Source organism: Hydra vulgaris, chromosome 01, assembly GCF_038396675.1.
Source record: "Hydra vulgaris chromosome 01, alternate assembly HydraT2T_AEP".
NCBI classification, from domain to species: Eukaryota; Metazoa; Cnidaria; class Hydrozoa; order Anthoathecata; family Hydridae; genus Hydra; species Hydra vulgaris.
This window is the reverse complement of record NC_088920.1, coordinates 36,751,732-36,765,851: the sequence shown is the minus strand read 5'-3', so window position 1 is coordinate 36,765,851 and position 14,120 is coordinate 36,751,732. Positions and strand designations below refer to the sequence as shown.

Sequence of the window (14,120 nt, the reverse complement as noted above, 5' to 3'; positions counted from 1 at the left end):
TTTTTTGCTCATATTTTTTAGCTTATGTCTTCTCCTTTGTCAGTTGCAACACAAGAATCAAATCATAATATTTCAAGTGAATCTGTTAAAGAACAGTGTATTATTTCGCCCCTCAACAATATCCAACAGCTATCGGATGGTTTTTCTGATGAGCAAACATGGATGTTTACCAAACGCAAAGACGACATTCAAGATCGTTGGGAAGTCTCTTCTCCACAAAGCAGTGTGAGTAGCAGCAAAATGGAACTGACCAGTATATTAGATAATGAGAACAGTTCAGCTCGATCTCTTGATTTTGTAACAGCGTCTGTTAGCATTGGCAAGGTTTTTGATAATACACCATGGCTACAATCACGTGGTGCTTACAGTGCCCCATCGTCTCCATCTCTCTTGCATACCTCTTGTGACGGAAACTTGCGTAACTGTATTCCTAAACAAGCAACTCGTTTTCATACCTCTGTGGAAGAATTAAATCGACCTTGGTTGGATAAAGTCAATCCAGAATGCAATACTTGGAATACGGATTTATCAAATCCGATGCTTTGTTCAAACTCGATCCAACAGAATATGGATAATACTATCTTAAATGACAAAATTTTAACTCTTGAAAACACTCAACCAAACGAAGATCAGAGTTCTTCTCTTATAACTGCGCCGTGGTCTGCAGAACGTCTTCAAAATATACATTCTTTAAATGAGTTGTTAATTCATCTTTCTCTAGAAAAATATACGACAAAATTTGAGGTATGCAATTTTTCTACTTTAAATTTTAAATTTGGAAAAAAGTTTTATTAATATTTATAATTTTATTTCAATTTTTTAATTTGAAATTCAAATTTTTACTCAAGTCTCATGGCATCACATTTGAAACGCTTTTAACGCTATCTGAAAAAGAATTGGCAAATTTATCGGTACCAAAAGTGAGTTTTTAAAACATTTGAATTTTAAGTTTTCAATTATTCTTTTATGTATTTCAATATTATTTAATTATTTTTTATTTAGGGCCCAAGGTTGAAAATTCTAAAAGCTCGAAATGTGATACAAGGTTAGTTTTTAAAATTTGTTTTTTTTGATTATTTGTTTGTTGTTTATTTTAAACCAAGTTAAGTTCTGTGGATAAGGTAAGAAAGTTAAACATTAATGCTGTATCGACATTTACATATATATATATAACGTTTAAACATATTATAAGTTTATTATTAAACGAAATAAAATTGAAATTCTTTTTCTTGCTCTTTTTTTAAAAAATCATATCGTTTTTTTAAAAAAAGAACAAGAAAAAATGTCTTATCTTTATTGGTGCAGACCTAACGTGAACGGTCTATTATAAACACTATTATTTCTTCTTACATTTGTTGTCGAATTTCATAATTAGTTTTTATTTCATAGTTTAATTATACATTTATACATTCTTAAATGATTTTTTTTTTTTTTTTTAATAGATCAAAGGCGCTTGACTAGTGGTGTTTCCCCGATGATTACACCAAGTATCGCTTCGTTTCAGTCTTCTTATACCCCGAACACAATCGTGAAATCCCAATATAGCCAACAGCTTCCCGAGAAAAGTGACATGAAACCGTATCAACCAATTTATACGAATGGCAATTTTCAATACCCTGAGTTCTTACCTTACGGTCCAACCTTCCCGCCACAAATCCCACCAGGATATAATACAATGCTACCTTCAAATCAGCATTTTATGCACCCTACTCACACCCAAAATCTGCCGGTTTATACAGCTACAGGCGAAGAATTTTCACCACAAATAAGTTTAGAACACTCGCCACACCACAATATGCAATTCATTTCACAAGGTTATATGTATCCCAACCATGCTTTTTATTTTTATTCGCCGCAAACGTAACGCGCTCAAAACCTTCAATTTTTGAAGCTACGATGTGTGCAATGTATTTTTGATTTTCGTTCTAAAGAAATAATTTAAAACAAAGATTCTTATTCTCTATAATTTTACTTATTTTTCAGATTTTTTTTTTTTTTTTTTTTTTGTATTTAGCCGTTTTCTATTAACTCTCTAGGCGAAAGCCTGACTTTTAAACAAAAAGTTATCTTGATTATTATTTTATGAATAATCTTACCAAACTCCCAGTTTCCCAGTTAACCTGATCTTATGAACCTGAGTTTATCTGAAAGGATTTTTTGTTTCCAAGCCAAACATTTTGCATTATGCGTTAAGGTAAAACTTTGAAAGTTTTATGCTTTGGATTCTTTAATATATATATAGTTATTTTTTAAATAATACCAAAAATTTTACCTTCAGAGTTGCGCAGCATTCTCTACTTTATCAAATAGTTTTTTTTTTTAATTAAAATTTAGCTATAATTTGCAGAAACTTGTTTTTTTATATAAAACTTAAGTATATAGAGTAGGGATGTAAAAGAGGTGTAACGAAAGTTTTAAATTTACTTTGTCGGAATCGAATTATTATATGAAAAAATGCGTATATTAAAAAAATGCTGCGGAGCTTTTACTTCCTGCTTCGATAGGTCGAAAATTTCGATTAAGTTTTTTCATGTTCTGATAATTCAAATTGAAGGTTAATATAACGAAGATCAAACGTGAAAACGCAGCTAATTCTATCAAAGTTGAGAGTTCTTATTCAAGATAACTTTGTTTTGATAATAGTTAGTTAAACTAAAACATTAAAAGTTGTTTACAAACTGTGACTTGAAAGTCTTAATCTGACCTCTTAACCAAGCTCTGACTCTAGTAAGACTCCGACATCGGATACACCTAATATGGAGAGAAACAGCGTATAAAAATTATACGCTGTTTTTAAAAAAATGTTACCATTCTGATTTTTTTTTAGTAATTTCCGCGGGGAAAAGTTTTTCAAGCATGTCCAAACAGTGTTAAGGTGGCTCATAGGTTAAAAAATCAAAGTTTTGTTTTTATCTTATTTGAGAATACATACCTTTATATACATTTAAACTCAATATTTTAAGTAAAGTTTTTTGTTTTTTTAAAGGTACAGTCTTCTATAGAAACGGCAAATATCTGTCTTTATAGTAAATCATATTTCATTAGTACCTAATCCCTTTTGCAACCTGAAAATTTGATAGTGTAAAATACCTTTATGAGATTTTCAGCTTATATGTATATTGTTATGTTTTTTTAATGTGTTTTTTATAGAAATATTTATTAATAACGAAATAAATTTTTATAGAAAATTTATTTCGTTATTGCACAAAACTTAAAAAGGACTTTCTTAAAAACTCCTTAACAATTACTTGAAAGACTGTAGCAGAATTACATAAACCTCATAATAATATTTTAAGTTTTGAATAATTATCTAGAATAAAAAGTGGATTTTTATTTTGCTTCCATTGTTTTCATCCGCTATTTTTGATAGAAAAATTTTTATCATAATGTCTACTGCAATCCTTTTGTGTTGGCAACATAAAGATATTCTTTATGTTGCCAACATCAAAATTTAAATTTTTCATTGGAATTATATTTTAGGAGCTTCAGCATTTTTAAAAGTGTGTATATATTTTGCTTATCTTTTGGTGACTCAGCAAAAAAAAAATTGTAATTTTTTTTGAGTGTGTTTGCGGGTAAAAGCAATAATTCTTTTCTTTTAAAGTTATTTAGAAACATTTATCAATGAAAGAAGTGATTTTTTTAACCTATGAGCCACCTGAAATAAAAAACTAGCGGAAAAATATAAAAGCTCAACAATGTTCAAATTCTATACTTTTTTAATTTGCATTTTCGGCGTAATTATCGAAATTTTCAGCTGACTTTTTATTGATGTTTTCGCATGCTTGAATAAATTTTCACACTAAAACCTCCTAGCAAAATCATGAAAAGAGAGTCGGCTTTATTTTAACTTCTATAGCAACGCTTCTAGCAACGGCTTTATTGAGCTGGAACTTGGTACGCATATCTTTATAAGCACATTTTCCTAAAAGTATACAATAACTCTAACCACTGCGGCGCGGCTGCACTAAATTTAGAATTTATTAGAACTTGTAATAACAGATATCCTATAAATAAATCTAGTTTTTACTTTTTCAAATAGAAGATGAGGATTTTGATTCTCAATCAAAATTCTTTGCATTTCGACATTTACATCAAAATATAACAAGAGCTACTAATATACTATTTCTCAACATACTGAGTATATATTTCGTATATCTCTAAAATTTAAAAAACAAAATTTTAAATATGAGAAGACTATTTTTATAATTAAGAGAGTGCCTGTCAAACCAAAATCTCTAATTAATGTAAGTGGACTCATAATGTTTATATAGCTACACCACGCTGTACTCCGTGTGTACGTTCCGTTGTACTGTAAACTCCGTAAATAGAAATGTCATAAAATAATATTCGAAAATAAAAAAACTAACGGTTGAAAATAATTTTGATCTCATTAGAAAATCTGAAATTATTTCCATTATTTAGTCGATGATCTTATTTTAGATCATCTGTTTTTTAAAGCAACGTTTTAAAATAATGCTAAATTGGACGCTAGATCATCATAAAATAACGCCAGATTAGACTCGAGATCGTAAAATAACGCTAGACTAGACGAGATCATCATAAAATAACGCTAGACTAGACGAGATCATCATAAAATAACGCTAGATTAGACGAGATTATCGTAAAATAACGCTAGATTAGACGAAATCATCATAAAATAACGCTAGATTAGACGAGATTATCGTAAAATAACGCTAGACTAGACGAGATCATCATAAAATAACGCTAGATTAGACGAGATTATCGTAAAATAACGCTAGATTAGACAAGATCATCTTAAAATAACGCTAGATTAGACGAGATTATCGTAAAACAACGCTAGACTAGACGAGATCATCATAAAATAACGCTAGATTAGACGAGATTATCGTAAAATAAACAAACATAATAACTAGATCATCATAAATTAAAGCCTTAATAGTATTTTTAAAACAGTTTTATATTATTCATTAATAATTAACTTTTATTTTTTTTATTTTTTTTTATTGTATATACTTTATATACAACAATTATTCAAACAATTTTTTCTTTTATTTTAAAAAGGGTTTTAAACCAAACCCAATCCCTTTTACCTTCACCCAACTAAACTTCTTTTTTTATGTTTTTAATGCTTTTTATTTAAAAACGAAAATAATAATGAACTTAATTCTTTATTTTTATTATTATTATTTATTTTTTTTGAAAAAACGTGAATGACATCCTTTTATACAGAATTGAATGTTAAATAAAAAACCTACTCATCCGACTTTCTTAATTCAATATTGTCTTTATCTAAGGCTGGAACAAACTGCGGAGTTAAAAGCTGAATAGAAGACTTTGGTTTAACAACCATACCTTTAGCAGTGTTAAAAACATCAACGTGTTGTTGCCGTCCAGACGTCAATTGACGTGCAGACGGATTGCTAGGTTTTTCAGTTAGGTCATATGGTATTTGATCTTTAGCAATGAGATCAAAGTTTAACTGAAACCCATTTGGTGTATTTATAACGTTTGCTCCGGGTATTGTTTTTTTGTTTAGTTCGTTCTTGTTCTTTGAGTTAATTAATCTCTGAACAATTTCCTGCGGTGTTAAAGATAACATACCTCCTTTGTGTTTACCCTCATTGCATTTAATTGTTAGCCGAACCCCTCTTTTCTGTATATTTGAACAATTTACGGCATTGGTAATTTTTGAAAGATCTTCATTTGACTTAATTGTACCTTTGGCAGCTTCAGCACTTGCTTGTAATATTGTTTGCTTTGTATCGGCAGAGGATGTATCATTTTTATTAAGAGGCTTGATTGCTCCAGTCAAGGCTTTGATTATTTGATTTAAATCAAAGTTGCCTTGATTGTTTTCTTGAGATCCTAATGTTAAACCTTGTGAAGTCTGTCCAAGTGGCAACGATGAAGGAACAACATTAACTACTGGATCTGGAGTACTTTTATCCGCGACATGGTGCTCAATAAGTTTTTTGATTAATAAAGAAGGAGATATTGAAACAGTTTTCTTTTCCGTGTCTAACCCTTCTTTAAATGACGGTATACTATTTCCTTCGGTAACAATTTTACCAAATACACAAGGTATATCCGATCGTTTGCAAGGTAATACTAATTGTTGCATTGATATGAAATTTTGAGGCGATACTTTTGATGAATTGTTTAAGTCTTCATTTCCTGGCTGAATTAATTTATCTACACCAATTAATGTGCTATTTCCTTTAACATCTTTAACTAAAGTTGAATTTGCAGCTTCTGAATTTTTTCCTGGCAACGTAGCTGTAGAGTTAAATGGATCGTTTTTAGCTGATGTTTGATTATTATTAGTAAGCTCTGTAGTATGATTAGCGTTACTGTTATTACTTCTCTGGTTCTCTGACTTTAATTGCGAATCACTAAATGAAGCAATGCTTTTTTCTGATCTTTCTAGACCACTGGTATTCAATGCATTACGAAGTATATTAAGTAAATTAGTCGGCAAAGAAATTGGCACAAGCGCTATTTGGCTTTCGGGTACAGGGTTTGGTTTGACCTCTTGTGGAAACGCTGCAGCAATTGGGTTGGTCTTTTGTTTTTCTAAACCAGCAATAATAGGGTTATTTTTTTCCTCAGTAAGTGAAGTTGCAGTAAGTGGAAATGGAGCATCGGGTTTAATTTCTGCTGCCAAAGGTACTGTTTTATCTATACCCGCCATAGGTGCTGTTTTATCTATACCCGCCATAGGTGCTGTTTTATCTAGAGCCGCTATGGGTACTGTTTTATCTACGGCAGCTAACGGTACTGTTTTATCAACACTAGCGTTATTAAAAGCTTGTAAAGGTAGTTCAGTTTTTGAAGGAGCTTTAAAACCTGCTGATTCAGAATTTATATTTATTTCTTTGTTTTTTATTTCAGTGTTCCCCTCAGAGTTTATGGTATTCGTTTCCGATGATTTTATTGAAAATGACTTTCCTGAAGCAAGAAGCTTGCTGAGATCGAGTTGAAGATTGTTTTCAGTCACAGTTCTGCTTGGTGAGGAAGAAACTGAATCAACAGTAGTGGAGTTTTGAACTTTATTGTTGTTGTTTCCCATTAATTGTGCCAGAGAAAAAGCAGGAATATTGATTGAGAGTGAAACGTCACCACTATCTGTTTTTAAAATTCCTGACCGTTCTTGACCTAACTCATACTTTTTTGTTGTTTTTTGAAATACCTAGTGAAGCATGAGTAATAAAAATCTTTTAATTTTTGCATTTTTCGCACATAAATATTAAAAGAACGATTGTTACCTTGGTAAGTGGACTTCTTTTCCATTTAATATCGTATTTTTTTGTTTTGCGCTGCTTTTCCAGCCACGTATGCAGGGGTTTAAAATATTCAAGAATTGCATCAGGATTTAGCTCTTTTTCCCCTGTTGCTTCTTTTAAAACTTGAGGCCATGGTTTGCTTCTTCCTTTTTCTAACATTTTTCTATAAATGAAAATCAATGATTTATTTAATACAAACAGGTTTCTATTCAAAATAACTCTAAAAAATGTCTTTTACATTTAACAAATAAAGTTATTTGTTATTTTAGTATTTAGTGTTGTTTACTGAATATTGTTTTAGAAATTTGTATCAAAGAGATTTGAATATTTATTATTTTACATATGGTGCATAATGTGATTATTTTTTGCTGACCATATTTGATTACTTATTAACCTATGCAATTTATACGATTGTAACTATGAAATCAATGAACCCGCACGTTATAGTACTTATAATTAATACTTGTAATACCTGCAAATAATACCTTTAATACATTTTAGTCGATGATTGAACTTCTAATAAATACATGCATATATATGTTGTTTGTGCATAAACTAATTATATACTAGTGTTCCTCAAAATTCAATTTCAAATTTTATTTTTAAACAAAAATTTAAATTTGTATTTTGTAAAAATGTTTACAAAAACATTTACATGCTGGTATTTTACTAGATCCGTCCTTGCAAGTTTTACTTATAAAAATTAAAATTTGTATATGTTGGCAAAATGTAAGAATACTTATATGTATTACTTTAAAATGTTTCCTGCTTCTTTTTCGTTATAAATCGAACATAAGTAAAGTGGACCAGAAAATTTCGTGCTTCTGCATAGTTTTTTGTGCAATTGGAATTGAAGAATGTAGCTAAAGAAGTATCTGCAAAACAAAAAAGTACATTTTAACTCAGTAAATATTATATATATATATATATATATATATATGTATATATATATATATATATATATATATATATATATATATATATATATATATATATATATATATATATATATATATATATATATATATATATATATATATATATATATATATATATATATATATATATATAATGTTTTAGTGATAACTAACCATGTTCCGGGATAAAATGTATACATTTTATTTAGAAGTCAATGTTTTTAATAAGTTTTAAAATAATGTTTTTACTTAGACCGTAGTTTGATAGATTTGAGAAAGTTTATGCTAACACGGTTATTATATCACTAAACCTAAGAATTAACTCATAATAGCAGTGCATTACTTAAAATTGACTTGGTATTGTTAAATAAATATTAAAATTGATTTGTGGCTTGTAAAGTGAGTTATAAAAATCTTTCTTAATATGCTAAAATTACGCGCTAGTAGTTCTTGTTTTTGCACTAATTGTAATGAAAATTTATAAATGTTTATAAAGGTACAAGTTACAGTTTAGAGATTTTAAAACTAATAATGTTTTATTAATATCTTACGCTACATAAGGAACGTTTGCTCCTATATGAAACTTTGATGCTGGATCAAAAGCATTTGGTGGGCGTGAAACTGGTGGCTCTACACCTTGATACTCTACTCTAAAATCCCACCAGGCTTTGTTATAGTTGTTTTCGGTGATATTTCCTTCAAATACTCTCCATCTCCATTTATCAACAAGCAAGTTGTATGGAAGTGGAGCCAAACGTCTTAAAGCTTGGTTTAAAAGAAAACTTATTGTTTCGTCTAAACAACAAAATTAAGTTTTATTTAAAATTGAGATATTTTATTATTAAAAACATAAAAGATTTTATTCAAAATAACTTTGCAAGCTGCAAAATTTTGTTTTTACCTTTGTTCCATTTTTCTTTTTTAAGGAGGTTAACTTTTTTAAGATAAGTTAGTGTTTCTACGGAAAGTGAAATTGTATCACCAATAGCTTCGTGAAAACCAGGATTAGCACCTGCTCTGAATGTGTTCGGTTGATTTTTATATGCTAAAAAGTATTCTATGTGGCCCATTTCGTGATGGATTGTGGTTAGGTCATTTTGATTGACCTCTGCGCACATTTTAATTCTAAACATAATAAAAAGTTCAAGAAAGTTTTTAATAATTACATAATATTTGATTTTTGTCTGATCATAACTAAAATTATTAAACTGAAAATAACTTGTGATAATCTTTATCTATTTATTTATTTTTAGGTTATTTAGGTGCTCCCAGAAGTCCTTACGGTCTTATCACAGAGCACCGTGGGAGAGCATTTAACTCGAAGTTCACGCCTCCTTCCTTACCTTTTTCAATCAAATATGGCTCCAAGACCCTTGAAAAACTGTTAACAATGTTCGGAAAAGTAGACATCAATTTTAAACTTTAGATCATTAAAATCATTTTGATACCTTAGTAAATCATTTTGATACTTCAATTTTTTTTTAAACTTTTGTTGTTATAATATTTTTAGGGTTGGCATTTTTCAAAACAAATATTTTCTTTTAAAAATGAGTTTTTAATCTCATTTAAGGACACATCTCGGCTAGCACACATACGTTATAAAACGTTAAAACAATTTTTGAGCAGCAGTAGCGCAATGGTTAGTGCGCTTGCCTCAGACACTAGAGATCCGCGGTTTATGGCCAACTCTGGACGAGTTTTATAAATTGGTAAGGAAGAAGGCGTGAACTTTCTCTCAAATGCTCTTCCGCGGTGCTCTGTGATAAAACTTAAAGGACTTCTTGGAGCTCCTAAAATAAAATAAAAATGTTGCGAGTTACTTGGCACAACTTCAGTTGCCAACATTGTTTTTATATAATTTTGATTACAAATGCGACTTCACAAACAACAAAAACCCAACGTTAGCACAATGTTGTATTTTTAGTTGGTTCGACGTTGCAACTAGGATGAAGTTAGAATTTGCAAACACTGTTAAAACTTGCAATCACCCACATTTGTAAATCAAATTTAAAAATGTTTGTTTTGCTTGTACTTTGATAAATTGATATTTACGGAAATTTTTATATAAGATAATAATTTTGCACTCACAACATTAGGTTGTATACATTGTATTAACCTTGATTCATATACATTGAATCAATGTTGGGTTATATACTTTTGGTCAATCTAAATCCATATACATTAACTCAACGTTAGGTTATTTACATTGGATCAACGTTGGGTTTAAATCATAAAAACAACCAAGTTTTGCCGTCGTTTTACATATGTTGGTCTAAAGTATATTTGCTTTTTTTAGTTGCGTCGGTATTAATTCTTTTATCTATATTATTATTAAAAACATGACATTGGATCAACGTTGGATTTGTATCGGAAAAAACAGCCAACGTTTGCGATGGTTTTACATACGTTGGCTTAATGTAAGTGTGCTAGATGGGATGTGAGCTTCAACTACGGAAAACTAAAAATACTTTATAACAAACAAATTTATATTTTCAGGATTGTATTTGAAGTTAATGTTTGTAAACCTTATATACAATAAGTTTTACTTTTTATTTTCAAAATAATGCATAGAATATCTTTAAATGTCATTTAATTTTACTTATAAGTTACTTATAAATACCCAATAAAGTTTCCTAAGAATAAATATATTGCTCCAAAAATTTAAAGCAAATTTTTAAAATTTAAAGTTTAGTATCAAGAAATATTTAGTAAAGATTTTTTTTTAATGTAATATTTAATAAAAATTTTTAAAAAATTTTTTGCTCTGTACTTGATATTTAAATAAAAAAAAAGATTTTTAAATGTAAGTTTAAAAATAAGTTGTTTTAATGACACATAGAGCCACTCGTAAATTGAAATAGAGTGCTGTATGCGACATGTAGTGGCGTAAGATATAGTTGTATGTGATATGTAGAGTGCTGTATGCAACATGCATTGAAATGTAGAATGCTGTATGTGACATGCATGTGGCGTAAAATTTAGTTGAAATAGAGTGCTGTATGTGACTTGCTTGCCAACCTTAAAACTACGTCGTATCAACGAGCATGGCAACCTAGCGCTGCGTCGGACCAACAATATGCTAGTAATGGCTAAATGAAAAGTTAGCCTAATGAAAAATACATAATGCCAATGTTGAACCGATGACCAGCAATCCAAATACCAATTCGACGCTAACATACGGCTGATTATAACACTTTGTTGATCCAAAATTAACAAATGCGTTGTGACAACTTGTGCTTTTCAGGATTGATGTTTATTTTGTCATTGATAATATGTTGATGAGGATCAGATTTCGGTATTTGAAACAGTGGATTTGCTTTGCTTAACAAATTATTTTGTTTTATGTTAGAGCAGCCATGATGCCCCATCCTAAAATTTATTTAATTTAAAAAAATTAACATAAGCCGTTTGATAAAGAATTTCATCGAACCTAATGAATGCTATGAATGAATTTCATGAAACTCATAGGTAATGTCGTGATGCCTGTTATTCATTGCTAGGTTTTGATAACGTATTCAAAGAAAAACAAAATCTGCTACAACATGACTAAATAGTTTACACTACTAACTTGTTTATGTAAGTTTAATGATTGATTTGACCTAAAAATTATTGCACAACACCTTGACAAATTTATAAACATAGAAGAATAATAATACTATAATATATATTAATAAATATAATAATATGTAAAAAATGTTTATAAAAGCCTAATATAAAAAATGTAATATGAGTATAAATTTTTTTTTTTAAATAATAATAAATATATTACTTTTATATTGCACATTTGGCTTGATATGATTTAATAAAATGCTAGCCATATTCGGCCCAATATCAAAATAAAAAATATCATTTTGTTTCTTGAATTACTATTTTTTCAATTTAGAAAGTTGTTTTAAGAAAAGAAAAAGTTTAACATTTGAAAATAAGACTAAAAAGAAAAAATAGGATGATTAAGGTCTAAAGTAAAACCTATGAAATTTTTTATAAAACTTTTTTTTTTTTTTTTTAAAAAAAAAATAGTATTTGAACATTTTCTTTTTATTATTGGAAGCTTGTGTCGTTGGCCCTGGGTTCAAGCATTCTAATCAAGACCCATTTAAAAATAAATTGATAATTTTTATACGATATGTCAAATATTGAATAAAAAAATCATTTTTTAGTGTAATTTTTTTTGCTTCCTTCTTTTTAATTTTCAAAAAATCTTACCTAACATCTGTACTACTTATGTCCCACGCCGACGCATGACAAACCATGTCTTTATTTTTTGGTTTTGTAAATACTGAGTTGTTCCAAAAACTTGTTGGCATCTTATACAAGCCTAACGAAGTAAAGAAATCTTCGGCTAAAGTAAACATTTTTTGTACGGTGTAATTTTTTTCTTTTAAAGTTTTTGTTACATCAAACACTTTTGAAGTTTTACTAGGTTTTACGAGATCAAAAATGTTTTCCCAGTTCTGAGCAAACATATCTCCCAGGACGCTTGCTGGTATGCAACCGTCCTTTGCGACTTTTATTATTTTTTTCTTTGTCAACATATACCTTACGTAAGCATGTAGCTCTTCATAAAGAGGTTTTATTTTTGACCAAACCATATCAAGACTAATTTCAAAATCGTCACCCATCTCATAATCAGTTCTTAAGAAGTCGCCATAATCTATCCATCCATGCTCTCGAGCTCCAATATTTAGTAAGTCAATCATGTTAGTATATAAAGATTTAATTGGTGGACCAACCGTATCTCTCCAACTTCGCCAAGCCCAATCTAACTTTTTCTTGTTTCTTGAAGTTCGCATTATTTCAGTTAAGTTTTCTAATGAATACTCAACAGAATCTTTTTTGACTTTAGCTTTACTAAATATGCTAGTCATTTGTCCTATTGTTTCTTTAATTTCTCGTCTCATGTCTTCCGATGTCGGATCTGCGCTTCGTCTGATTAACATGATTTGACGTTGCATTTGTTGAGGCAGATCTAAAACTTTCAATTTACTTGCATTTTGACTGCTACTTAAGAAAAAATCACTCAGTTCTAAGCCAATATCAACTGTTTTTTGAAGATTGTCTTCCGTAAGGTCAGTTTCATATTGCCAGTTTGCAAGTCCATTTTTTGTTAACAGTTCATCAGCAACAACATCAAAATTTTTTAAAAATTTGCCTGCTTCAAAAATATCGTCAGTATATACACTGCCTTGATTTCCATTGCAGTAACTTATTGAAAGTGCAAATATAAATACATAGTTTGCGTATATTTTTCCGTAATATAATCCAAAAACATATAAAAAAGAAGGTAGGACCAATGACAACATAGTCAAATTGTTAGTTTCATATCATATCAATATATTAAAGTTGACTTCTATAGGTCATAGTTGAGAATACATTTATTTTCTTTTATATAATCATCTTTTTTTGTTGTATATATCTTTTTGCAACCCTCGTGAATTGATGAACTGATTTGGATTTTTTTGTTTAGATGCATGCTTGCTGAAGCATAAATGAAAAACAACTCACAAGAGCAAGTTTTACTCATACTCTGGAAATAAGCGAGTAAAATATACATGATTTCCAACAGAAAGTTTTATCGTCAGTAAAATAAAAAATGGACATCCACACTTAACTTACATTTGAATTTTATGTCCGTAATGCAATTTTTTTAATACATAAAAGCTTTTTAGTGAGGATGCATGTTTGTTTAAAATATTTTCCAAAACATTTTCATGCGTGAAGCAAACGTTAAATATTTAATAATTAAAATTCGAATGGTTTTACAAATCAATAGCTAATTTATATTTTAGTTTTTGTTTTTTGTATAAAAATTGACGATGAAATTTTAACAAATAATTAAAAATAAAAGAGTTCGAGTGAGTAACAATTACTAAAAATTCAAGTAGTTATAAACTAACCGGTTGTAAAAAAAAATTTGTTGGTTTTCTTGCAAAAC

General features: G+C 29.2%; 2 protein-coding genes across 2 annotated transcripts in view; one reads left to right on the top strand and one right to left on the bottom strand.

The window, feature by feature from the left end:
• Positions 1 to 1,948, top strand: part of LOC100212841 (ankyrin repeat domain-containing protein 17) — a 59,029-nt gene extending 57,081 nt beyond the window's left edge. Inside the window, exons 20-23 of the mRNA XM_065788055.1 lie at positions 22 to 744; positions 849 to 920; positions 1,003 to 1,045; positions 1,443 to 1,948. Coding sequence (XP_065644127.1) covers positions 22 to 744; positions 849 to 920; positions 1,003 to 1,045; positions 1,443 to 1,864 — 1,260 coding nt within the window. The 3' untranslated portion in view covers positions 1,865 to 1,948. The remainder of the gene's footprint in view (positions 1 to 21; positions 745 to 848; positions 921 to 1,002; positions 1,046 to 1,442) is intronic.
• Positions 1,949 to 5,152: 3,204 nt separating this feature from the next.
• LOC100206770 (uncharacterized) lies at positions 5,153 to 13,911 on the bottom strand. The gene is made up of 6 exons (XM_065788054.1): positions 12,392 to 13,911; positions 9,087 to 9,310; positions 8,737 to 8,980; positions 8,021 to 8,143; positions 7,251 to 7,431; positions 5,153 to 7,174 (listed from the first exon to the last, which is right to left on the bottom strand). The coding sequence occupies exons 1-6, from the start codon at positions 13,486 to 13,488 to the stop codon at positions 5,237 to 5,239; spliced, it is 3,807 nt and encodes a 1,268-aa protein (XP_065644126.1). The 5' UTR covers positions 13,489 to 13,911; the 3' UTR covers positions 5,153 to 5,236.
• Between the last annotated feature and the right edge of the window lie 209 nt (positions 13,912 to 14,120).